Source organism: Grampus griseus (assembly GCF_964374135.1).
Source record: "Grampus griseus genome assembly, chromosome: 15".
In the NCBI taxonomy this organism is placed as follows: Eukaryota; Metazoa; Chordata; class Mammalia; order Artiodactyla; family Delphinidae; genus Grampus; species Grampus griseus.
The window spans coordinates 57,356,234-57,382,423 of NC_139009.1; the positions used below are offsets into that span (position 1 = coordinate 57,356,234).

Below are 26,190 nucleotides of genomic sequence, written 5' to 3' on the forward strand. Positions count from 1 at the left end.
TAGGCTCTGATTTTAAAGCAGTGTTTTGCCAGAAGGAAAGAGGCTTGGAGAGCAGTCAGGCCTGTCTCAAAGTCTTGCCTCTTCAGTGGAATTCAGAATTTTTTTTTTTTTTTTCGGTACGTGGGCCCCTCACTGTTGTGGCCTCTCCCGTTGTGGAGCACAGGCTCCGGACACGCAGGCTCTGCGGCCATGGCTCACCGGCCCAGCCGCTCTGCGGCATGTGGGATCCTCCCAGACCGGGGCACGAACCCGTGTCCCCTGCATCGGCAGGTGGACTCTCAACCACTGCGCCACCAGGGAAGCCCCAGAATAATTTTTTAAGCTACAGAATGGGACAATTCCACAAGGACAAAGTTCAGGCTGTCAGGACAAGGAATGGGGTTTGGAGCAGGTCACTTTGGTTCTCTTCAGCCTCCCACACTCCTAACTTTGGTCCCTGAGAAAAAGTGCAACATTCAGAATCTTCAGTGAAACGGAAATAAACTGAGTTAGCGCTTGTTTGTCTCTGTAGCAATCTAACCTTCCCTGAATGAGTGGGTATGTGGTTTTGATTCCTTTGTTTTCTTTCCCTGGTTCCTTTATTTCCACTCCATCACCTGTTCACTCTGGGCAGGTGGCTAATGGGTCAGCTTAGTTTATAGAATGGTTTTAAATTTAGCCAGGTTCACTTACATATGTAGCCAATTGTTTGTATGTCTTTCCAAGGCTTAGGATGGAGCTTGGATACTGGACCCCAAGGACGCCTGCAGGGACAATCTGACTCATTAAGGGAAAGCTGAGTACCAGCAGAAAGGGGAGACCTCAGCCTAACGACATCTCCCCAGAGGAATTCCCAGGAGTGTTGCTCAAGGCTTCACCTGGCCAGATGGAGGTCGACATGGGGGTCATGGATGAGAATGCTACAAACACCTCAACCAACTATTTTTCTCTGCTTGACCCCCACGGAACCCAAGCTGCTTTCTTCCCATTCAACTTCAGCTATGGCGACTATGATATGCCCTTGGACGAAGATGAGGATGTGACCAATTCCCGGACCTTCTTTGCTGCCAAAATTGTCATTGGCATGGCGCTGGTGGGCATCATGCTGGTTTGTGGTATTGGCAACTTCATCTTCATTGCGGCCCTGGCCCGCTACAAGAAGCTGCGCAACCTCACCAATCTGCTCATCGCCAACCTGGCCATCTCTGATTTCTTGGTGGCCGTCGTCTGCTGCCCCTTCGAGATGGATTACTATGTGGTACGCCAGCTCTCCTGGGAGCACGGCCACGTGCTGTGCGCCTCTGTCAACTACCTGCGCACTGTCTCTCTCTACGTCTCCACCAACGCCCTGCTGGCCATCGCCATCGACAGGTGAGTGAGGGGTGGGGACAATGAAGGAAGGGGCAGTTGTGATTGATGAGAGGTATCTGTATTCCCCAGAGCTGTGGATGCATGGGGGCCCAAAGGTGACCCATTTATTGAACAGTGAAAAGAGTTCTAGTTTTCCAGTGGTAAGCAGGCAGGAGGTAGTGGAGCCCCCTAGAGCTGGGCAGCAGGAAGGCTTTTGATCCCTCTGTTATGGACATGCTCCTAGATGTTGTATCTGTCAGAGGTCTAGAGGTAGGCGGCTCCCAGGAGGTGTGGAGGGACAAGTTTAAGTTTCAGGCAGTTACCTCTTGAGTCAACTTGGAAATCTTGAGGGAGGTTTCTATCTCATCAAGACATCCTCTACTGATGCCCCTACAAACACCGGTTGATTTTTTTATTGTTACGATGATTTTTTAAAATTTTATTTTATATTGGGTATAGTTGATTAACAATGTTAACACCGGTTGATTTTAAATAACGTTGAGGGATTTGTTCTAAAAAACAAACAAAACAAAACAAAACAAAAAGGAGACCTATGCTTACTTACTCTGGTTTGGTTGTTGCAGTAATCAGCCGGCTGCTTTTCATACATTAGTGTACAACAGTACAGAAGAGCTGTTTCTAGTGATGAAAAATAAAATCAGTAAGAGCAGCCCATGCAAATCTTTCCTATGTTATCTTTAGGCTTTTCATTTAGTATAATCTCCTGTGCTAATGGGCCAGAGTAGTTTTTGTTCCCTTGGAACAATTTTGCAGGCTTCTGTGCCCAAAGTTGGACTCTTGTTACAAAACACCTTGTTGCAGTCCAGAGACAGTTACCCTGAGGGTCTAATCGGGCCTCTGTGTACTTGGATCTGCACAGCCCGTCTCTCTCTCTTAACCCAGAGAACCTGAAGCACAGATGGTCTCCGTGTCCCATGGCCTCAGGGCTCTGGTGGCGTTCAGCTCCCTCCCCCATCAATCAGGACACCCCAGGACAGTGTTCCCGGGAGGAACACAGCAAATAGAGCCCGATTTCTGAAGCCATCAGTGGGATGACCAGGGGTAGAATACCTAGACATAGACCACTCCCAAGGGCAGAGGGTTGAAAAGGAGCCTGGCCTTAAAACCTAGGAGGATATTGGAATTAGCACATGAAATAGCCCTCGGTTTGTCACCCATAGAAGGTGTCCAGAGGTGTCATCCCTGCGCAAGGCTTGGCCAAGCTCTTCCACATGAGTCACGAAGCCCCCATGGTGTTCTGTCCACCCAGCAGCGGACCCTGGGTGAATCTGTAGAAGGAACAGGAGGGACAGGCAAGCAGAGTATCTGCCCCCCAAGTTCCCTTCACAGCTGTCGAGGAAGATCTCCGAGGACCTTGTCTCTAAACTTTTCTGAAAGTGCCACCATCCCTCTTAGCACATGAACAGGACAAAACATATGGGGTTATTTCCTGAAGTTTCACTCTGGCAAGACAGTTTTTCACAGAAGGTGCTCTCAGCCACTGAAAGTGGGGTAGGTAGGTGCCTGCTGTGGGGTGGGCCCCTGCTCCCTGGGTGAGACCCATTTTACCATGGAGGGGGGCTACTCGTAGAAAGAGGTAACACTGCAGGAAGAAATGGCTTCAAGGGGAATGGGAGCCAGGACAAAATCAGGGCATTGGGCTATTCTGAACATGTAAGAGGTAATATCTATGTCAATCAATCCACCTCCATCCACTGAACTCTTTCAAACTCATATTCGCCTTTCATATGAAACTCAGCTTGTCTGAAATATTGCAGGCATCTCTCTTACGGTGGGTATGTTAATCAGGAACGTGCTTTGCATCGGCTATGGTTAGGGTGGGGCTGTGATTGGAAACTTGACCCCAGACACTGGGTTTGACTTTGTTAGTTTTAGGCAACTAATTTTTGTCTTGATATAAAAAATATGGCCACAGTTATAAAAAATCTTTATTTTTGTTTCATGAAATTTCTGTAGGAAAAGTGTGAGCAGTTAGTCTGCCTGGGTTTAAATTCCTACTGCCCCACTTATTAGCTGCAGGGCCTTGTGTGTGTTAGTTGACCCTTCTCTCCCTCAATTTTCTCATGTATAAAATGGGAATAATTAGAAAACCTAATTTATTGGGTTGCTTTGAGGATGAAATGAAATAATACATGGAATTGTTTAGAACAATGCTTAAAACAGAGTAAGCACTTAATAAACGGCAGATGTTATGCTTTTAAATTAACCCTTAAAGGAACAACAACAACAAAACCAGATAAACTAATGACTATTTCCGATTGGCTAACCTCTTTGCTTTCATGACAGTGATTGTTTTTGTGATGTGATTAAAGAAATAATGATACAAAGTTTCTAAGAAACACAGCTCTCAAGATATAGTAGAACAGAACTATTTATCTCCCACCCGTTCTCTGTTTCTACTATTGGTTCTATGGTTCTCCCAGGCATCTAAGCTCAAAAGTTCCCTCTGTCCTGGCTGCTCTCTCCCTTTCTCCAGCATTCACTTAATTCCCAGGCCCTGACAATCCCCTCCCACACCCGGCCCAACCTCCCCACTGCTCACCCAGAGCTGAATTATCAGTCTCCTCTTGGTCTTCTTGCGGCCAGTGTCTCTCAGCTCCGCCCCTCTGCCAACCCTACTCCCTCACAATCCATCCTAAGCATTCATTCATTCACACAATGCATTTTTTTTTTTTTTTTTTTTTTTCTGTACGCGGGCCTCTCACTGCTGTGGCCTCTCCCATTGTGGAGCACAGGCTCCGGACGCGCAGGCTCAGCGGCCATGGCTCACAGGCCCAGCCGCTCCGCGGCATGTGGGATTTTCCCGGACCAGGGCATGAACCCACATCCCCTGTGTCGGCAGGTGGACTCTCAACCACTGCGCCACCAGGGAAGCCCCAACACACAATACATTTTTATAGAGCGACTACAAAGTTACAAATACTATTTCAAGCACTGGTGATACGATGGTGAATAAGCAAAAAAGCTCCTTGTGCTGATGGAGCTTGATGGAGAGAGAACAGTCAGGCAAGCAACCAAGGAAGGTAATTTCAGAGCATGAGAAATACTCTGAGCAAAAACAAATAAACATAACCTATAATGGAAAAGGATCCGAAAAACAAATACATATATGTATAACTGAATCACTTTGCTGTACACCTGAAACTAACACAGCATTGTAAATTAACTCTTCTTCAATAAAACAAACACACACGCAAGCAAACACGGAGCGTGACCAAGGGTGGGAGACGCTCTAAGTGGGAATCAGGAAAAGTGTCTCTGAGAAGATATTTGAACAGACCTCTGAATGATGGGGGAAAAAAACTGGCCTTGTAAAGACTGGGAAAGAGCATTCCAGACAAAGAGAATTCTAAGTGCAAAGGCTTCGAGACTGGAGCAAACCTGAGGGTTCTAGGAATAGCAAGAAGGGTCCCATGGCCCAGGGGAAGAAAGCAAGACTGCAGCCAAATTAATCTTCTGCCTCATACACACCCCCCTCTCCTGCTCCAAAGACCTCTAACGACGCCACTGTATACAAAATATGGCTGGAATCTTTTCATCTGCTTTTCCACCATTTTATTATCGAGCTCCAGACTGCCTGCCCATCTCATGCTGGGTAAACACATTGATGTCCTGTGTTCCAAAAACGGTTGCAATCTTTTTGAGAACTGTCACCATGGCTTATGACATTTCTGTTCATCCAGTGCTAGGTACTTGCCGAAGGTGAAGTTTTACTAAGATCCTAGGTGCCCAGAATTCACAGACAGCAAAAGGTTATAAAAGAAGTAAGGCATGGGGCTTCCCTGGTGGCACAGTGGTTGAGAGTCCGCCTGCCGATGCAAGCGACATGGGTTCGTGCCCCGGTCTGGGAGGATCCCACATGCTGCGGAGCGGCTGGGCCCGTGAACCATGGCTGCTGAGCCTGCGCGTCCGGAGCCTGTGCTCCGCAACGGGAGAGGCCACAGCAGTGAGAGGCCCACGTACCGCAAAAAAAAAAAAAAAAAAAAAGAAGTAAGGCATGATCCCTGCTCTTGGGAAGCTTACCATCCAGAGTGCGGGGGGAGGGGTGAGAACTAACACAGGAAAGTTAGGGGATAAGTAAAGGGTCAGTTTGAAATGAAATTTAGAGAAGGGGGAGATTGTGGCGTAACAGAATAATCAGAGGAGGCTTCATGCAGGAGACAGACTTTTCACTGGCTTTCAACAAATGACGATCAGCAAGGAGAAGAAAGGATTGCCAAGAGGGTAGGTAGAACTGTGTTTGCAAAAGCCGAGAGGTGAGAGTGCTTGAGGTGAGAGTGAGGTCCGGGGAGCGGGGTCGGGGACGGGGGACAGGGCAAGGAATGTAAAAGAGTAGAGATCAGAAAGAATAGGGTCCTGTTCTAGAACATCACAAAATCTAGGCACAGGGAGTCAGACCTGAGGGTAGCAGGGAACTGCAAAAGATCCTCAGAGGACTCTGTCCCCTCAGGTCTGGGTTTCTTCTTTGATGTGGAGACACCTGCACTGCCCTCGGGGTATATCTTTTGGATCTCAGGCACGTGGGGCACTGGGGTCCCTCCTTTTTTTTATGAGGAATCCAGGGGAAGCTGGCCAGTCTGCCTACCTGTTGCCGGCTCTCTTGTACTGTCTGGACGAGGCAGCTAAGGCATGAAGGACAGCACTCAGCCTTAGGAAGCCCACATGCTTCCTGGTGAGCTTACTGGTTGGGGCTGGTTGGCCCAAAAAGCAGCTTGTACATTTGCTACCCATCCCATGAGCCGCCTAGTAGCTACTGTGACCGCCACTTCCGTGATTAGAACTGGGGCTGAGTCCTGGGGCAGAGAGGGGGCTCAAATGCTCTTTGCTTAATCACCCAGCCCACTGACATCACACAGTGGCTGGACATTTCTTTGTCCAGCAGCCTTCATTCTTTGTTCTCTGGGAAATGCTGACTCTTAAAGTGGATCTGGACCTGAACCACTGTAGTGGTAGACACGCTACAATGCCAAGCGCATACTCCTAAGGAAAGTAGTTGCCAATCGCCTGACTCCTTTTTGGAACGTCAATAGGTTGAAACTGACTATGATGAAAAGAACGGAGGGGCTGCCAGGATGCCAGAAGGGCAGGAGGAAGGGATATTGCTTGCTCTGGTTTGAAAAGGAAGGAACAATTGGCGTATTGGCAAGCCCACTGGATTTGGAGCAAGATCCGGATGGGTCTGCGTCATGGTTCTGTCGATTACTAGCTGCGTGGCTTTTGACACGTTATTTAACTTCTTCAGACCTCAGTTTGCTCTTCTGTAAGGTGGGCATCTTTGCTCCCTTACCTATTCAAATGAGTTGGGGTTATCTAATGAGAATGTGGATTTGAAAACGCTCTGTAAATTCTAAGTTGCTTTACAAAGTCAAGCAACTATTACTAATAATGGAGTTCTGAGCCTAGCATACCCAAGGCTGGTGGCAATCCTTGAAACCGTTTTCTGCAATTTGCCTATTGGTTAATGTATTTGGAAGACCTCTTGCACAGCATCTGGTGCTAACTTTGGGGATGGAGGTGGGGTGATGTCAGGATGAGCTAACTATCTGATGGGCAATCACAGATTAATTTTGATGTGAAGATTAGTAAATCCAATAAAATAGGTCCAATAAAATAGAAAGTAGCATAGAACTTGCAAATGCAGGATTTGCCAGTAATAGGTGAAAGAAAATTGCTTGCTATACAGAATAGCTCTAAAAATACATTTTAGGATACTAAGAGTTTCTTCTTGTACATTAATAACCTATTGTTTATGTGCAGTGTCTCAGTGGAGCTTCACACTATCTCTGTGAGCCTGGTAAGGCACTTGATATTCCCATGTCACAGATGAGGAAATTGAGTCCTCAGGGCTAAGAAATGAAAAATTCGCATAGCAAGTTTGTGGCAAAGCTGGGAGTAGATTCTTGGTCTTCTAGATCAGCATTCTCCCCTACGTGTTCATTGGAAAAACACTCTGAGTTTGAAAATATCATAAAGACTTGGGAAATTACTAGTGGGAAAAGAAGGAACAGAATCATAGAGTGAACGTTCATATAGCAAGCAGTTATGAATACAGAAATATTCTTTGAGAGAGTAATTAACAGAACACGGTGGGGTAGATAGAGAGGGAGAGAGCTGGTGAGAACAAAAGCTCTAAACTCTTAGTTTTCGTTATGGTTCAGAGCAGCTTTGGTGCCCTCCATACAGCAAGAGTGGCATGGTCTTCATGTGCACGGACAAAAGCATTGCCAACACCCTGCAGACATTCCCATTTCACCCTCAGCATCCACCCTGGGAGACTGGCGAGTGCCAGGGATTGTTGCTGGTGGCGGAGCATGAAAAGCAGCCAGATGGGCGACCAGAGGGTGGACCCAACCCATCCAACTTCATCTAACAGCTGGTAGCCACAAGACAGCAGAAGTCTTGTGCCGCTGAACTCTCCATATGACACTCAATGGGGTTGGCTGTCTGTGTTGTGGGAAGGACAGAAACAGCAGGAATATGACAAAAAAAAAAAAAAAAAAGAATGACCCTCCTCTTCCAGTCAAAATCCCAAGTAAGATGACCTCAAAGGGATCAGCTGCAAAGGGAACAGAATTGTTTGGCTTTCCTTCAGGCCTCCGTCACGGTTGCCCTTGGCTTTCCCAGGGATGAGCTGTGGACACGTGAGGATGTGTTTATTTCCAGCGTTGATTAGTCATTCCCTCCCACTTCACTTGCCATCTTTCTCCTTCTCCTGCTTCCACCCCCTGCCACACACAGAACATCTTCCAGGAAACCAGAGCTCTCTGTCTAAGTATGTGCACTCTCTCTGGGAAGGAGGCTTTCATACTGCACGAATGACTCACATCCCCCGGAAAATGCTCTTTCTTGTTTTCTGGACAACTGTGGTAACAGCAGTGTGGTTTTAAGGGAAAGAACAAATGCAATATCTTTTACTGTCTGTTGCTTTGTGGTTCAAAAAACAAGTTCGTGTATATTCTCAATTGATTTTCACATCAACCATGTGAGATAGGGTTAAATGTTTTCTATCGAGAGTCCTGTGGTATTTGACCTTGAGAAAGTCACTCATCTCTCACTAAGCTCCATTTTTCAACCTGAAAAATAAGATAAATGGTCACATGCTTTTCCTCCAACTTTGCATGCAGAGCAATGTTTTTAAAAATGTGGAATGAAGGCAAAGCTTTTCTATCAGAGAGGGCAAATCCTCCCAACAACTCTGGAATTATCAGGTCCTTTTAGCTCTAAGCTGTGGGGTAATTAGGATGAATGGCCCTGAAAACAGGAAGGACCTGGGAACAGTGCCAGGCTAGAAACCGATAGGAGATGTTATTACTACATTTAATAATAATAGTTACCATTTATTGAGTATATACCATGTTTTAAACTGTGCCAGAAATTGTGTCTATATTGGCACATTTAATCTTTAAAAACAAACAAACACAAAAACTTTTGCAGATAAGGAAATTGAGATTCAGAGAGATTAAACATAACTTGCCTGTCCTGGGCATATATCCAGACAAAACTCTAATTCAAAAAGATACATGCACCCCTATGTTCACAGCAGCACTATTCACAATAGCCAAGACATGGAAACAACCTAAATGTCCATTGACAGATGAATGGATAAAGAAGATGTGGTATATATACACAATGGAATATTACTCAGCCATAAAAAAATGAAATAATGCCATTTGCAGCAACATGGATGGACCTAGAGATTATCATAGTAAGTGACTATGTAAGAGAAAGACAAATACCATATGATATCACTTATATGTAGAATCTAAAATATGACACAAATGAGCTTATCTATGAAACAGAAACAGAAGAGACTCACTGATATAGACAACAGACTTGTGTTTGCCAAGGGGTGGGTGGCGGGGTGTGGAAAGGATGGATTGGGAGTTTGGGGTTAGCAGATGGAAGCTTTTACATATAGAATGGATAAACAACAAGGTCCTACTGTATACCATAGGGAGCTATATTCAATATCCTGGAATAAACCATAATGTAAAGAATATGAAAAAGAATATATATATATACATATATATATATAACTGAATCACTTTGCTGTACAGCAGAAATTAATACAACATTGTAAATCAACTATACTTCAATTAAAAAATAAATAAAAACTTGCCTGAGGTTGCACAGCTAGTAAGAGGTGTAGCTGGAGCTGGCATTCAAGTCTGCCTTTCCTGGAAGCCCACATAACACTGCTCTTTCCCTCCACACCTACCATTTGTGACTCAATGTTGCCAAAATAACATCATCCTCCAGCACTTCCTTACCACAGTGGTTGATCCCATTTGTGTCCTTGTCCTAGATATCTGGCCATTGTCCACCCGCTGAGACCCCGCATGAAGTATCAAACAGCCACTGGCTTGATTGCCTTGGTGTGGATGGTGTCCATCCTCATTGCCATACCGTCAGCCTACTTCACCACTGAAACGGTCCTCCTCGTTGTCAAGAGCCAGGAGAAGATCTTCTGCGGCCAGATCTGGCCAGTGGACCAGCAGATCTACTACAAGTCATACTTCCTGTTCATCTTCAGCATTGAGTTCGTGGGCCCGGTGGTCACCATGACCCTGTGCTATGCCAGGATCTCCCGGGAACTCTGGTTCAAGGCTGTCCCTGGTTTCCAGACTGAGCAGATCCGGAAGCGGCTGCGCTGCCGCCGGAAGACGGTCCTGGTGCTCATGTGCATCCTCACCGCCTACGTGCTGTGCTGGGCGCCCTTCTACGGCTTTACCATTGTGCGTGACTTCTTCCCCACCGTGTTTGTGAAGGAGAAGCACTACCTCACGGCCTTCTATGTGGTTGAGTGCATCGCCATGAGCAACAGCATGGTCAACACCGTGTGCTTCGTGACCGTCAAGAACAACACCATCAAGTACTTCAAGAAGATCATGCTGCTCCACTGGAAGGCTTCTTACAGCGGGAGTAAGTCCAGTGGGGACCTTGACCTCAAAACCACAGGGGTGCCTGCCACTGAAGAGGTGGACTGCATCATACTGAAATAACCCCAGGACAGGACCTTTGGGACCCTGAGCAGTGTGCTTAGGTACACGCTATCAACCAAGAACACTTGGTGTGTTGCATAGGGCAAAGCAAATGGACAAATATGTCAACGTTGTGTTCAGGGAGCTCAGAATCTCTAAAACGGGTGTGATTAGACACCATCACCAGTGGCTGACATTCATTGAACATCTAGTTTGTGCAAAGAGTAGGCACTGGTGAAACCTATATATGTTGACGATATTTAATAGGCAAAAAGAAGTAACGATAAAACCAAGAAAAATGTTGGGAGATAGCCTGGAATAATGGGGTTTCCAGAAGGGAGCCTAAGTAGGCATCTAAGACTGTGGTACATGTGTCTGTAGGGTGAGGGTCTCTCTGGACCATCTAAGTTACTCATCAGACACTGATGTAGCCCATCTCTGGGATTGTTCCTAGGCTTGAGTTCACTCCTGACATTTGCAGGGCTGGGGCAAGAATACAAAGCAGGCTTCTGGCTCTTCCTGCAACTTTCTCTTCTCATCCTTGGTCCTGATTCTCACCCTGGGCACCCAGGAAAGAAAAGAACATACAAATGGTTGGTGGGGGGGACCCAACAATGAGATTCAGTGACTCTACAGGCTTACTGAGGGCTCGTCCCTCTTTCTAATCCACCTCCTTTGTTTGGTGTTTTGAATTTTGAATTTGGAAACTTGGGATCAGAATATCTTATCCAGCCTTGGCTCCATCACCTGTGTGGGCCTGGGTAAAGCCTCTTGGTGGGGACAAAGATGATACCTGTGATGGCTACCAATGGGGTGGTTGTGAAGAGCCAATGAGATAATATATGGGAAAACTCTTTCAACCATGCAAGCAATCAAAAGAATGGACTAACAGCTGTGTGTAGAGCCCAGGAGAAGGAAAGACTTGTCACCTTAGCTTATGTATCTAGAAACCTCACCATCTCCCCCTTTCATCATTCTTTGTGTGAATATTCCCTTGCTCCTCTCAGCAGTGCTGTGTATGCATTATGTGCCTAATAGCATGATGGTACAACAAGGTAGTGAAATTTGGTGGCAGAATTATAAAAGGAGATGGTAGCTTGGTCTCCAGGCAGGAGATGAGCTCAGGGTTTTAGAAACTTCAGAATCAGAGCATCTTTGTGATCATGGAAGTGTCAACCATGACTGTTCCTAGCCAGTGTGAATCTGGGCTATGTGATACTTGTTTCATAGTCTGGTTTTATTTTCATGAGTGTGTATAGCTATAGCACAGACTCGTCCTTTACTTCTTAAATAATTCTAGAGCAGTACATCTATAATGCTATTTAAGTGACATGTGTATGGTGTTTCCCCCTCCAAACATAGTCAACTCTTTATTGACAACAAAGTTTATTTTTCTAATAGTTACTGTATTTCCCTGGAAGACACATTTCAAAAACCTATTTATTTATTCTTATTCATCATCCAGCAGACTTACCCTATGGTTTAACCGGAATACTCTCAGAGGATAAAAACTAATTAAAATATTAGCCTAAAGCCAACGTGCTTTGGAAGGTAATTCTTCTTATTTTTTTTTTTAATAAAATCGCAGATTGCATTCTAAAATTAGGAAAGTTAGTTTTTGGACTGAACAATAATAAAATGATATAATTTGTGGTCATGTTCATCTTTTCCATTAGGAATACTAAACATGAGTTGACTGTATTAAATAGGAATTTTTTACATGTGACAACAAAACCTCTTTCTGATTTTCAGCCTAAAATATCAAATTTTCACTTGTTTGCCTGTCTATAATATTTCTAGATATTGTGTCTGTTCGTGATTGCACAGTGAATGAAAGTGTTGTTATCAAGTGAAATAAAACAATCTCTATATATAATCATTGACCATAGTGTTCCTGTAATATCTGCTCTCCCTCATCCTTTTCCAAGTTACAGTGTGATGGTTTTCTGAGTGAGCACTGAATAGATGCTGATTCCATGATCATACGAATTCTGAGAATAATATTTCATGTTCTTCTTGCCTACAAACTTCTCTCCATCCTAAAGAGATTTAAGTGATTTATATTTTCTTCCTATAAGTCTGCTTTGGTAAAACCATAGCATTTGAGTGCCAAGACTGGAAATCTGAGGACCACTTTATGCCTGTTACATTAACTAAAGCTAAACCTTTGAGCAGGCTCAATGTCTGCACGTGGAAAGTGAGCCAGGAGATGAACCTAGGGTACCATGCCTCTTTCAGATTAGTGGCTGATTCATTGAATTGAGCGGTGGACTGGCCAGCCAATGGCTTCCCCCCCAAAGTGGTGGAAAACCCAACAAGGTGGCACTTGTGCTTATGTATTTCTTTTCTGTTCTCTAATGCATGCAAAGGGATATGCACATTGTCCAGTACAGAAGAATAAAAACATTATTTTATAAAATCAAACCATCTCCTGAACTAAAGTAAAAGAGAAGGGCAGGTTTTGAACAAAGCTTTGGGAGGTTTTGCCTAATGAGTGAGCATACGTTTAAAAAATAATTTCTTAAATCAAAGACATTTTGGGAATGGCAATCACCACAGCAAGCCCTCAAGTGTGAAACAAGTTCCATGCTCATTGTGGAAAAGAACGCTGAAGGATTTGTGAGACTGACAGAAAATTATGAACACGCGTCCTGTTTCTTGAAAACTATGATAAATGTTGGAATGTGTCCACGAAAGAATGAGTCCAGCTCTCCTTCCTAGAGTGTGAGAATATCAAATTCCAATCATTCATATTACAGGTAATGAAACTGAAGCCCAGAGAGGGGAAGAGAAGTTCAAGGTCACATATCTGGTCACTGTAAGAGCCAGGGTTATACCCCAAAGCTCAGTCCAGAGTTTTTCTACCACAGCATACATGGGTGCAGGAGCATTAATCTTGGAAAGAGAAGGATCCTTTCCAAGAATCCTTGAGATGACTGTTCATCTCCAGTCTGACCCTTCTCTGGAGACCCTTAAAGAGTTTCAGAAACAGTCCTGGTTCCTTTGCAAGATAAGTTTCACTCATCCTACCACTGGGAACTCGTAGCACAGACATGGAGATCTGGAGGTTTTAGGGAAGAACTCCTAAAAAATGTTTACAGCTGCTCTTTCTTTAAATGCTTAGTTGGGGGTCCCTAGGAATATAAAAGAAAAGATAGCAGGCCCCTGTCCCTGAGGACAGCTGCCCTGCCCTAGAAAAGCAGAGGAGAGAGATAAAGAAAATAGACTTGGCTGGGTGTCCAGATGGAGGGCAGGCGTATGTGTTCAGAGTTCAGTGGCATCAGAAGTGAAGGTGAGAGGTGAGGAGCTTTGTGAACAAGGTCAGACTTGAACAGGACAAGTGGGGTTAGAGAAGCAGAGGGCAAGCACTCCACATGGGAAGAGAAATATTACCTTTATCTGCTTCGGGAAACCAAAATGGATTTTTGCCCGGGGGGAAAAGGCTTCTCACCCAATGATACGATTGTCATCCCTGGAAGAGGTAACCAAACACTGAATAACACTCAGAGATGCAAGTAATATTGCAGCCTTATCTGAGAGTGAGTTCTGATGGAAGGAGGAGGAGGAGAGAAGGAGAGACAGAAAGTAGTCTTGGGAAGCTGGTCTGTATGATGGGGTGAGGAACGCATCTCATCATTAGGGGAAAATATTTAAAAAAAGATGCGGAGGAGGAAGTTGTTGAAAACACATTTGGCTGACTTTAATACCAACAGCGAGGGGCCTCCACAGTATGTAGTGGGCTGAGCTGATCAGGTTACAGGGGTTGTCTTGCACAGTCCTTACAAAAGCCCTACAAGGCAGAGGGAGGGGTGGGGGCTCGTACGACTCATTTTACAGATGAGGAAACCGAGTCTCAGCTCAGAGTGCTGCTCAAAGTCATGCAAGGAATGAACAGTGTGCTGAGATTTGAACTGAAGAAGTTCCACTCTAGGGCTCAAGCTTGGGATCATTCTGCACTGCAGCCTTTCAATGATTTTCCTAGGTCTTCCACGTGCTTGCTAGTAAACCAAATAAATGCCTGCCTCCTTCAGTCCAGTCATTAAGTGATAAATCGTCTCTTGAGTTAATTAGATTTTTCTCAAAACCTGAGAATGGCGCAAGTCCCGCTTTTATTTTTCCTTCTCTGAGAAGTTTTATTCACCCTCAGCAGTTGACCCTGATGCAGAGTCCTTAACCTTTGAGTGTCATGGGCATCTAGTGAAATTCATGTTCATGAAAAACAATGTTTTCAAATGTATTAAATAAAATACATAGGGATGCCAAAGAAATCAATTACATGGACACACACTTATCAAAATATTTTAAAAGTTTATAGTATGATTGTATGAATATTTATATTAAATTTCTTTATGTAAAATCTTTATTTAAGGCCTTAAATTATAAGATTAAGATCAAGGCTAATAACTACCATAATTTTGAAGTAGTAATGAATGTGAATGGCATTTTGAGATCTCTTCCCAAGCTACAATGTAGTATAAAATATCTGTCATTTCTCCTGGGGACAGTTTCAGGGACTGCTAATACTAGACTGGTTTGTCACCTATGTCATAATAGCAGGGAATGCTAAAGTTTAGTTACAGGTTAGTGAGAATAACAATGCATTTTTTTCCATCCGTGTTTATGGCCCCTGAACCGGTTAAGAGCACCTGCCTGGAGGGAGGTCAAGACAAGCACAGCCTGGAGTGGGCACTGGTAGAAATGGAGATGGCAGGAAGGAAGAGTCGCACACATGTGAATGGAATTAAAGCAACAGGTCTTTGTTGGGCACTTTTCTTATAAAGACACCTCTGGAGGCCTCATGGTTCACCCACTCTCTATCCTGTGCCTTCTCAGTGGCCCCAGCCCTCATCCATGTGGCAAAAATTCATCCAAGAAGCCAGAGATTGTCTCTCTCCTTATAACCTGGACACTCAGGACTCTTTCACACAATTATTTAATAATCATATATTGTCTTAGACTGTGATGTTACAAAATGAATAAGACACAATTCCAGGGCTTCTCTGGTGGCACAGTGGTTAAGAATCCCCCTGCCAATGCAGGGGACACGGGTTCGAGCCCTGGTCCGGGAAGATCCCACATGCCGCGGGGCAACTAAGCCCGTGCACCACAACTACTGAGCCCGCACGCCACGACTACTGAAGCCTGCGCAACTGGAGCCCATGCTCTGCAACAAGAGAAGCCACTGCAATGAGAAGTCTGCACACCGCAACGAAGAGTAACTCCCGCTCACCACAGCTAGAGAAAGCCTGCACACAGCAAAGAACACACAATGCAGTCAAAAATTTAAAAAAAAAAAAGATACAATTCCAACTCTTGTCCCTTAATGATTGGTCTCAAGGAGACTGGGCATTTGGTTGCTGGAAATCACAAGGCAAATTTACTTACCAAGTCAAATGCTTTGCTTCTTTTCTTGTTTGTTACTTTCTGTTCTTATATTAATTATTTTGGTTCTGCTCTCCTCATTTTAATATTGTTGGCCCTTTCATATCTTCTTGAGTTGAGTATACATTTCTTTTATTTTTTCTTTTTTGTGTCTTGTAAGTGATTAAGGGAGTGAGTTTTTCTGAGTAGAGCTTTACTCTTGGTTGAAAGTGTAAAATATCTTTAGCTCTGAAATATTTTATTTATTTCATTATGTTTGACAAATGTATTTCTTGGTTCAGGGTTTCCATATTCTCTTTATGTACTTAAGATTTCCAGCATTTGTTGTATTTATTTCCTTTTGTTTACTGTGATATTTATTTCTTCCAGAGTAGACTATTCATCTCTCTTTTGCAGGATCTCTTCCTTTTTCTTCTCTTTTCCTCTTTCTTCCTTTCTTTGGTCCTTTGTTTTTTGCATAAATGTGCACTGTTGTCCTGTTTTTTCTTTTCATTTTACTCACCTTGGGCAGAACCAGCCCTACTGCCCGAATACCATATGGGTGAATTTCCCTTGATTCTATGCCCTCTCTGTTAGTTTCTTCCATCTGAGCTTCAACTAGATCCTTTGTGCTCCATGTTCTGCTTTGCTGAGGATGGAAAGTAAGGACTATTTGTAGCCATGATTGGTGGGCTTGTTCTTTTTTCTATTATTTTATTAATTTATTTATTTTTAAAATAAATTTATTTATTTATTTTTGGCTGTGTTGGGTCTTCATTGCTGTGTGCGGGCTTTCTCTAGTCGTGGCGAGTGGGGGCTACTCTTCGTTGCAGTGCATGGGCTTCTCATTGCAGTGGCTTCTCTTGTTGTGGAGCACGGGCTCCAGGCACATGGGCTTCAGTAGTTGTGGCACTTGGGCTCAGTAGTTGTGGCTTGCAGGCTCTAGAGCGCAGGCTCAGTGGTTGTGGTGCACGGGCTTAGTTGCTCCGCGGCACGTAGGATCTTCCTGGACCAGAGATTGAACCCATGTCCCCTGCGTTGGCAGGTGGATTCTTAACCACTGTGCCATAAGAGAGGTCCTCTATTATTTTATTTAAAGTCTTATCCTGGGATTCACTCTTGCTAGACAGGTGCCCATCCTTCCCTTGGATTTTGGATTGTTCCCTCAACTCAGGGAGAGCTATTGAACTTCACTTTCTTCAGTGATAATCTGCCCTAAATTAATTATTCCCAATTTCATCTGATTTTTTTCCCCATCTACTTCTCTTCCTCCTCTCCCAATCATTCGGTGGGAAAATCAAGAGAACTTGAAGGCTTTCTTGCAGGATATTTCTCCTTTGCTTCTCTGACTCCTCTCTCTAGCCTGTTCTAGAACCCAAGAGACTGACTTTTGGATTAGACCATCGATAAACCATATACTGTGTTTTCCCTAGCTTCTTGTTGGATTGTCAATGGCAGGCACAAACAGACGGTCAGAGGATAAAACAGAGTGAAGACGGGGATTTATTCAGTTGACTCCCAACTTTCCAGATGTCAGGGACCACCTTGATAGCTGTTGGTCCCCTTGGGTACTGCTCCTCCCCTTTTCCTTTAGGCCTAGGGGAGACCCTGGCTGCCTTTGCTGCTGGCCTTAGGGAGCTCACTACCCCTGGTTGGTTCTTCTTAGCCCTGTCTGTACCATTACAAGCCTGTGCTTTATTAAGGACAAGCCCCCCTTCCCAACCCCCTTCTTCCTGATAATTCCCTAGCTGATAGAGCATCAACCACAGCACTATGACTTCTAGTAGAAGAAGGGGATCGTGCATATCTCCTACGGATCACCCACCCCGTAAGAGGCAAAAACAAGTTCTTGTCTGACTTTTAATTTTCTCTTTCCATTTTGCTAAGTCACTTTTTGTTCTTGGATATATTAACCTGGGGTGATCATTCTTCAATCCTCTCCTGACTTCTTCCCAGTTGGTGAAAAACAAAATGGTGAATCCTGGCAGTTTTCCTCATTTCTGCTATGTCATCATACATAGTAGTGGGAAAAGGCTTTTAACCCATAAAGGAATTTTTAGTTTGTTTCTCTAAGATGTCTACCTCCCACACCCAGTATGTGCTTCCTTCACAGTGGGGCATATTTGTATGATTCTTCAAAATTTCATCTACTCACCTTGTTCAGGGTACCACTTTTAAAGGATACACTATATATATATATATATACACACACATATATATATACACACATATATATATACATACATATATATGTATGAGGTTGTGATATATATCATTAGGTTTATGAAGCTATGTCTCCTTTACCATGTTTCCCTAAAAGTCCTTTGTATGTGTCAAAGAGTACTATAGAAAGATTAATATGTTGGAAGGATTTTTTTCAGAAGAACTAGAACAAGATAGATCATTAGAAGGGAGTAAAAATACAAAAGAAGAGATGGATGGAGTGAAGGTTTTAAAGTGTTACTGGAGACAAGGAAGGAGGAGCCGGAAGGGATGATACTGATGTTTTGAGGTTGGGTGCCTGGAAATTCAGGAGCAGGAACTGATTTAAGGGGGCAGATAAGAAGTTAGATATATTGATTTTGAGGTACTGATAAAATATTTAACTATACCCAGCAAGAATTAGATATATTGGTTTTGAGGTACTGATAAAATATTTAGCTATATCCAGGAAGCTGTTAGGAATATTGGGGAGGAATTTAGGAGATAATCGGAAGTTAGATAGATGTGGCTACCATTCACACTGAACTATCACAAAGGATCGGTTTGTCAAATTAGACTCACAAATTAGAGCTCTTTTTCAGTATCAAGGTTTACTAACAATCTCAAGTCTCAAGAAATCCAGAGGCTTAGGTAAAGGAGGGATTTTCTAGGACAATCTGGTGGCTACCTAAGTCCTTTCTTCCCATATCAGACCTAGTCTTTGCCCCCAAATAAAATATGAGGTCTCTAAATGAGATTTGTGGGTCACCTCACTGGGTGGGGGATATTTAAATTCTGAAATAACTCTTTTTTTTTTAAACACAGATCATCACAGAGATTTTCTGACTTTTTTAGAGGTCATGACTCATAAATACACAGACTCTAGTTTTATTTAACATAAGTAATCCTGAAACAGCGATAACCTGCTAAGAGAATTTTACTGATAAGGACTCTTTTCACATAAAATCACTAATTGATTCCAGAAGATCCAGTGATCAACAGGTTTACAAGGAGATTAGACTGGGCCACCTGCCTTTGCACCTTGGGAGCATCCTTCTGATAACAGGGAGAGAAATGGACCACAGACCAGCTGGCTTAACACCTTCCTAGCCTCACACAAACTTGCAGTTGAAGTCTTTGAAATGGATGAAGTTGAAAGTACAGAATACAGAGAGAAAAGTAGAATGAATGTTGAGAAATAAAAAAAAAGGAAAAAACCAGGAATGAAATAGGAGAGAGATAGAGAATATTCAGAGAAGAAGAATGAATTTAGTGTGACTGGAAATTTTAGCTTCCTTCAACTCACCAATATCTTCTTTTTCCTTAGTAAGGGAACCAAATTTTTGTTTCAGAGTAAAGACTCTATTTCCCAGACTCCCTCACTGTTAAGGATGAGTGGGTGACCAGTAAAACCTAGAAGGAAAGATATGAAAGTATAGAACTTATTTCCCTACAAAGGGGGAAAATGTCTTTCTCTTTCCCTTTCAAAATTCTACTGTTTAGAATGAGATGTGATGGCTCCAGCAGCCATCTTGGGCAATGAAAGTAAGGCTTGCACTATAGGCATGGTGGACCAGAGAGCTGAAAAGGTAATGGGCCCATAGTAACTCTGTGGTGTCCATTCCGACACTGGACTATCTCTACACTTCTCCTAAGTGAGGTAAACGTAAACTGCCCTCTGATTTAAGTCACTGTTTAAGGAGGTCTATTCCTACTTAACTTTGCCTCCAGACGGGCTCAGTATCAGCTAGCTCTGATTACATTTTGTCTTCCAATGCCCGTCTTCTCAATGGAGGTTACATTGTCAAACTACATGAACAGGATTTCAACATTCTCCAGCGTATTAGTACCTTAATAAAAACAGAATCTGAACAATTCTAATGTAATCTGAACCACACATACGAGGAAAAATTTTCACCTGACCTCAAGGTGCATCCTCTTTACCATAGGCAAGCTTTTCTTTTTAAGAATAAGAATTGCTTAAATGTTCTTTTTGGCTACTGTGATATGGAATATAGTAGTAGTAGTAGTAATTATAATATACTATACTATTAGTTCTAGCCAATCAATGTCTCTGTGACTCTATTAAGCACTTTACAAGCATGATTTTATTTAACCCACATAACCCAATGAGATGGGTGGTAATATTGTAGCTGAGGGTCATTTGTCCTGTGGTCAGACTACGGTTCAAAACCAAGCTGATTTGGTTTCAGCATATGAAGTCACTAGGATGCATTATCTTGTAAACTTGTAAGGTCTCTTCCACCTTTGTATTTAAAACTACAAGGCCAAGGATTGGAAGGGATACCTCTGAATAATATTGAGATGACACTACCCTATCTGGTCTTCCCTTTTTTCCCCTCTATGTCTACCTTTGTATGGAGGAGTGTCTGAGGACAAGGACTCCACCTTTTAGCTGCATTGTAATGAGAATTCTATCTAAACGCACAAAGTTTTTGAGTTTTTGTCCTCGACTCTAAAGCCAAAAGACAACAGACAGGGCAGGTGGATCCAATGTCCGATGGAGCTGTCAGCTTCTCTACACTGCTCATTAGAAAAGATCTCAAACTGGCCACCAAGATGGGATCTCTGAGGCTGTGGATAGAAAAGAATTGAGCACCCATGATTCTGTTTCAAACTTGGGCTCTCTGAATTATTTATACCAGAAAGCTAAAATTAAGAGCTATTTGTTTTTATTGGAAATTAAACTTGCAGAAACCCAGGTTTAGAACAGTTCTCAGCATGAGGCATTAAAATGTATGTCTCTAGGACTTCCCTGGTGATGCAATGGTCAAGAATCTGCCTGCCAATGCAGGGAACACGGGTTTGAGTCCTGGTCCAGGAAGATCCCACATGCTGCAGAGCAACTAGGCCTATGTGCCACAACTACTGAGACTGTGCTCTAGAGCTCACGAGCCACAACTACTGAGCCCGTGTGCCACAACTACTGAAGCCTGCGCACCGCAACGAAGAGTAGCCCCCACTCACCATAACTAGAGAAAGCCCATGAGCAGCAACAAAGACCCAGTGCAGCCAAAAATAAAGAAATAAAATTAAACAAACAAACAAACAAAAAATAAAATGTATGCCTCTAGCTCTGACCTTTTTATTTAGGAAGTGGGCCGACCAAAATCTTCTGTGAACTTCAAGGAAGAGCAGTTTGAGCATCAATAAATAATATACAGCCTAATGAGTACATTTTTTTTTCTAATAGCATTGAAAAAATATGGGACAAAGAAGGTCATCTTCATCTGAACATACACAGAAATTTATAGAATCCTTGAATTAGAATAGGTATTTTAATTTCAGTGTGATTATTTTTGGATTCCCCCAAGAAAAAAATGTCTACAGACTCTTAAAATGGCAGTTTGTAAAGCAAGCCATACCTCGTTCTAGGTGTACCTCCGGACATGTAAAAGAACTTTTGGACCCCAAGGGGGAAGTCAGGTTTTCAGATAAAATGTCCTCAAGAGTCAGTCAGTATATGCATGGCAACCTATCGCCAAACCAAATAGGTACACCCCTCCCCCAGTTGTTAGAGTGCTGTGACATCACATTTGCTTAATGTAATTGTCATTACATTGTCACCTGTCCATAACAGCGGGAAGTCCTGATGTGTGACTCCCTTTCTAAGTATTACTGAGGCTCCCCAAGGAAGGTCTAGGTCTCACAAATTTCTTCTTCTTTCTTTCTTTCTTTTTTTTTTTTGCGGTACGCGGGCCTCTCACTGCTGCGGCCCCTCCCGTTTCGGAGCACAGGCTCCGGACGCACAGGCCCAGCGGCCATGGCTCACGGGCCCAGCCGCTCCGCGGCATGTGGAATCCTCCCGGACTGGGGCACGAACCCGCGCCCCCTACATCGGCAGGCGGACTCCCAACCACTGCGCCACCAGGGAAGCCCACAAATTTCTTCTTGATTGTTGCTCATCACTTCAGCCAGGCATCTCACGTCCACAGTCTGCATCAACAGTTGCTCAAGTCTGTAGGCTGTGCCCGTGCACAAGGGGGCTCCAGATGGCCTGTATGTTGCAGTGGCTTGTCTGCCTCTCCCGAAGTCTTTCAACATCAGAGAGAGAGGAACGTCCTCACTCCTCCATGCATTTCCTCCACGCAAGGCTACATGCATTTCCTTTGGCAGAATTTTCTCATCTCTCACCCAGTAGTTTATTAATATTTCTCAAAATCTGAGTTTTTCAGTCTTTAATGCTTGGGAGTTACCGGTAGTCCACCTTGTGACTTGTGCCAGGAAGCCTAATTCCTTTCATCCAGAGGGAGGTAAGGAGCAGTTGGCCCTTATATGTGGTCTTGAAAATGTGATTTTCAGTTAGTAAACCCTTGGGGAAAATATACACACACCTCTACTAAAAATGAACACCTAGTTTTAGGGATTGTTCACAGTCCACACTTGGGGTGTGTCTGTTGTTGCGGGAGAGGATCACTTTTGGTCGTAAGGACACAGTCTTACCAATGATATATCGAATTACATTATGAAAACCAAATTTATCTCAGTCTGAAGCATCAACAATCAGGTAATGGTGTCTTCTCCATGAATAATGAACAAGGAGTGGCTATTCTATATACTATACATATATAGTGCTGCATGGCCGTTAGCAGAACTGATACCATCTTGGGCCCTTACAGATTCTCCTGTCCTTTTGCTCTCTTACCCAGGACTGTACTGTGCAGTAAGTCACAGCCCTGTGGTCGAGGGCTTTGTAGTTGAATGATATTTTTAATCATTAGATCAGGTGGCCTCTCTGCCCTGTTCATGCCCAAACAATGATGAAAACCTTCACTGACATATTCCCAGCACCCACGAGGTTAGCTACCCATTCGCTAATTTTTATTTAGGAATACACCTCCTATTTCCAAGCACCTACCCCCATCTCCTGGGTTAACTATAATATTGTCCCCACGGCCCCTTAGTGGTGCAGAGTGCAGCTGCAAATGCTTCCAGACTGTTGTCCGCTGGATTCCAACCCCACCCTATGTGTAAGTTACTCTATAAGAAATGAATCCATTGATTACGTGGAGGTGCCTTCCTCGTTCTTTGCTCTCAATTTGCCTTCTCAGTTTGATGGGCACTTTTCATTCCTTCCATCCTCTAATAAGTATATATAATTTACTTTATATATTGTGATAGGCTGAATAATGGCCTCAAAGATATCCAGGTCTGAGTACCTGGAGCCTGTGAATACTTTATATAGCAGAAGGGACCTTGCAGAAGTGACTTAGTCAAGGATTGTGAGATAAGGCGGTAATCCTGGATTATTCAGGTGGGCCCTAATGTAACCACAAGTGTCCTTATAAGTGGGAAGCAGAGGGAGAAAAGGTGGTGCTGTGACCATGGAAGCTGAGATTGGAGTCACGTGCTTTGGAGCTGGTGTAGGGGGTCACAAGCCAAGGCCACCAGAAGCTGAAAAATTCGAGGAAATAGATTCTCCTCTAGAGTCAGCCCTGCTGACACCATGACTTTAGCCCAGTGAAGCTGAGTTTTGGATTTCTGACCTCCAGAACTGTTAGATGATACCAAAACTCTCCTTAAGATTGCTGCCCGGAGACTTCACTTTTCTACCCACATTCCCCCCTGCCTACAACCACAGATCTGCTTCTAGAATCAGCTTGTGGGAACTCCAGTGTGGGTCTTGCTGCTTTCTCAATGCCAGGTCCTCAACTCTGGATTCCCTTTGCTGCTGGGGAATTGTAGGCTCCAGTTGTCAACCCTGCATGTCAGGCTGAAGATGGTTGCCAAGGCCTTCCTTGGGGGACATTTTTGGGGAGTGAGATTATTACTGTGGTTAATGAGATATTCTGATTAGCACTGAATTTCTTTCTTGTCCTCTCTCTACCCCTTATGACAATGGAGATATTCCATAGGAGTTGACAGTCTAAATAAGTGCTCTTCTCAGAAAAGCCTCCTTCATGGTTTAAAGAAAATCTGTCCTCCTCCTTGTGATTTGGAGCTGAGAGAAACCTGCCCAGCTGTGAAAAGGCAGATCAACTGGTCTCTTCTTCCTCCAAAGTATTTTCCTTGAGCTGCCAGTTAAGAACCTGGAAAGGGGAACTCTTGTCCACTGTGGGTGGGAATGTCCATTGATACAGCCACTATGGAAAACAGTATGGAGGTTTCTCAAAAAACTAAAAATAGAGCTACCATATGATCCAGCAATTCCACTCCTGGGTTCGAAAAAAGTGAAAAAACTAATTTGAAAACATCCATCCATCCCAATGTTCATAGTTGCCTTATTTACAGTAGCCAAGATATGGAAGCAACTTAAGTGTCTATCAACAGATGAATGGATAAAGAAAATGTGGTATATATATAATATGGAATACTACTCAGCCATAAAAAGAATGAAATTTTGCCGTTTGCAACAACATGGATGGACTTAGGGGGTATTATGCTTAAGTAAAATAATTCAGACAGAGAAAGACAAATACTGTATGATATCACTTATATGTAGAATCTAAAAAATAAAACAAACTAGTGAATACAACAAAAAAGAAGCAGACTCACAGATATAGAGGACAAACTAATGGTTACCAGTGGGGAGAGGGAACGGGGAGGGGCAAGATAGGGGTAGGGGATTAAGAGGTACCAACTACTGTATATAAAATAAATAAGCTACAAGGACATATACTACAACATGGGGAATATAGCCAATATTTTATAATAACTATAAATAGAGTATAACTTTAAAAATTGTGAATCACTGTTGTACACTTGAAACTTGTATAATATTGTACATCAACTATACCTCAATTTAAAAAAAAAAGTCACTTTTCTGGAGAATTTAGCTCATTTGGAACTGAGAATGCTTCTCCCTCTGTGTGTCCCAGTGGAAGCATTTTATTTATTTGCAGATAACAAGCAGAGGGCGCAGCTGGCTTGTTTACATACTTAGCTAACAGAAGTGCTGGGTTGCTCCCCTTTTGTGACTGAGGCTCTGCCAGAAGGGAGATACCTCTGGGGCTGACAGAATAAATGTCAGAGCACACTGTTCAGCCTAAATATGATGTCTGCAGCTACCTCCTCCAGGGCTTGTGGGCATAAAAAAAAAATGAAACCAATTTCCTTTGTTTTGCACAAACTTTTACTTTATTATTTTGCAGATTGAAAATCCAGGGATTCTATAAAAACAGTCACTGCAGTTGCAATCATTGTTTTTACCATCTAACATTTATTCATTATTTAACAAATCTCTATTTAATGCTTACTCTGTACCAGGACCATGTAGGGGTGGGAGATTCAACAGTGAAGAAGGCAAAGTTCTAGCCCTCATGGAGCTTATAGTCTAGATCAACCAATCAAACAAACAAACTAATAAGAGCACATGCATAAACATATAATTTCTGATAGTAGCAAATGTTATTTAAAAAGAAAGTAGAGCAGGGTAAAGGGACAGCAAGTGACAATTCAGGGAATAAGGCAGAAGGGATTTGGAGGTGGTTTAGGTTGGGAGGTCAGGGAAAGCTTGGCTTCTCGGAGACTTGAAATGAAGAAACCAGTTCTGTCAAGATCTGGGAGAAGAGCTTTACAAGCAGAGGAACAAGCAAGTGCAAAGTCCCTGAGGTAGGAGCAAGCTTGGTGAGATGAACAGCAAGAGGCTAGTGTGGCTGGAATGAGTAAGGAGGAAATGGCCAGAGTTGATATTGGCGAGGAGGCCATACACCAGATCATGCAGGACTTCACAGGCCACAGTAATTGTGAATTTTATCCTAACTGTGATGGAAGTTTGCTGGTAAGTTTTAAGCAAGGAATTAATGTGGCTTTAAATTAGGGTTTAAAATTAAGCACTCTGCCCATTGCATTGAGAATAATCTAGAGAGAGTGGGCCATGTTTGGAAGCTGAGAGACCAGCTACAAAGCTATGACTTGCTCTAGTTTCTGGAAGACTTCCATTTAAGGAGTATGTTTCCATAGTTTTAATTTCTAAGAAGATTCTTTTTGTTCTCTTAATATTCCATTTAACAGCATTATTTTCTTGTTTTCTTAGATAAAATTTCTTCTCTTGTATTATAGAGGATATTCTTATTACTTTTTGAAATTCTGTTTTCTCTGAATTGTCTTTATTACTAACAAGTGTGTTTTATTTTATTTATTATTATTATTGGCTTTGTGATTTAACAGCATAGATTTAAGCCAGATTGCCTGGTTGAAATAACAGCTTCCCCACTTACTACCTGTGTGACCTTGGGGAAGTTACTTAATGTTTTTTTTTTTTTTTATTTCAATGGAGATAACAATAGTATTAACTCAAATGCTGGTTAGAAGGGTTCAATGAGTAAATACATAT

General features: G+C 43.1%; 1 protein-coding gene across 1 annotated transcript; it reads left to right on the forward strand.

Annotated features, from left to right (window-relative positions):
- Positions 1–850: 850 nt before the first annotated feature.
- Positions 851–10,441, forward strand: PROKR1 (prokineticin receptor 1). The gene is made up of 2 exons (XM_082672173.1): positions 851–1,350; positions 9,656–10,441. Exons 1-2 carry the CDS (start codon positions 866–868, stop codon positions 10,350–10,352), a joined length of 1,182 nt encoding a protein of 393 aa, XP_082528299.1. The 5' UTR covers positions 851–865; the 3' UTR covers positions 10,353–10,441.
- The last annotated feature ends 15,749 nt before the right edge of the window (positions 10,442–26,190 follow it).

Excerpts from the sequence above, each read along its gene's own strand:
- PROKR1 (XM_082672173.1), top strand. The coding sequence starts at position 866 with ATGGAGGTCGACATGGGGGTCATGGATGAGAATGCTACAAACACCTCA. Across the intron at positions 1,351-9,655 it reads CTGGCCATCGCCATCGACAG|ATATCTGGCCATTGTCCACC; the intron begins GTGAGTGAGGGG and ends TCCTTGTCCTAG.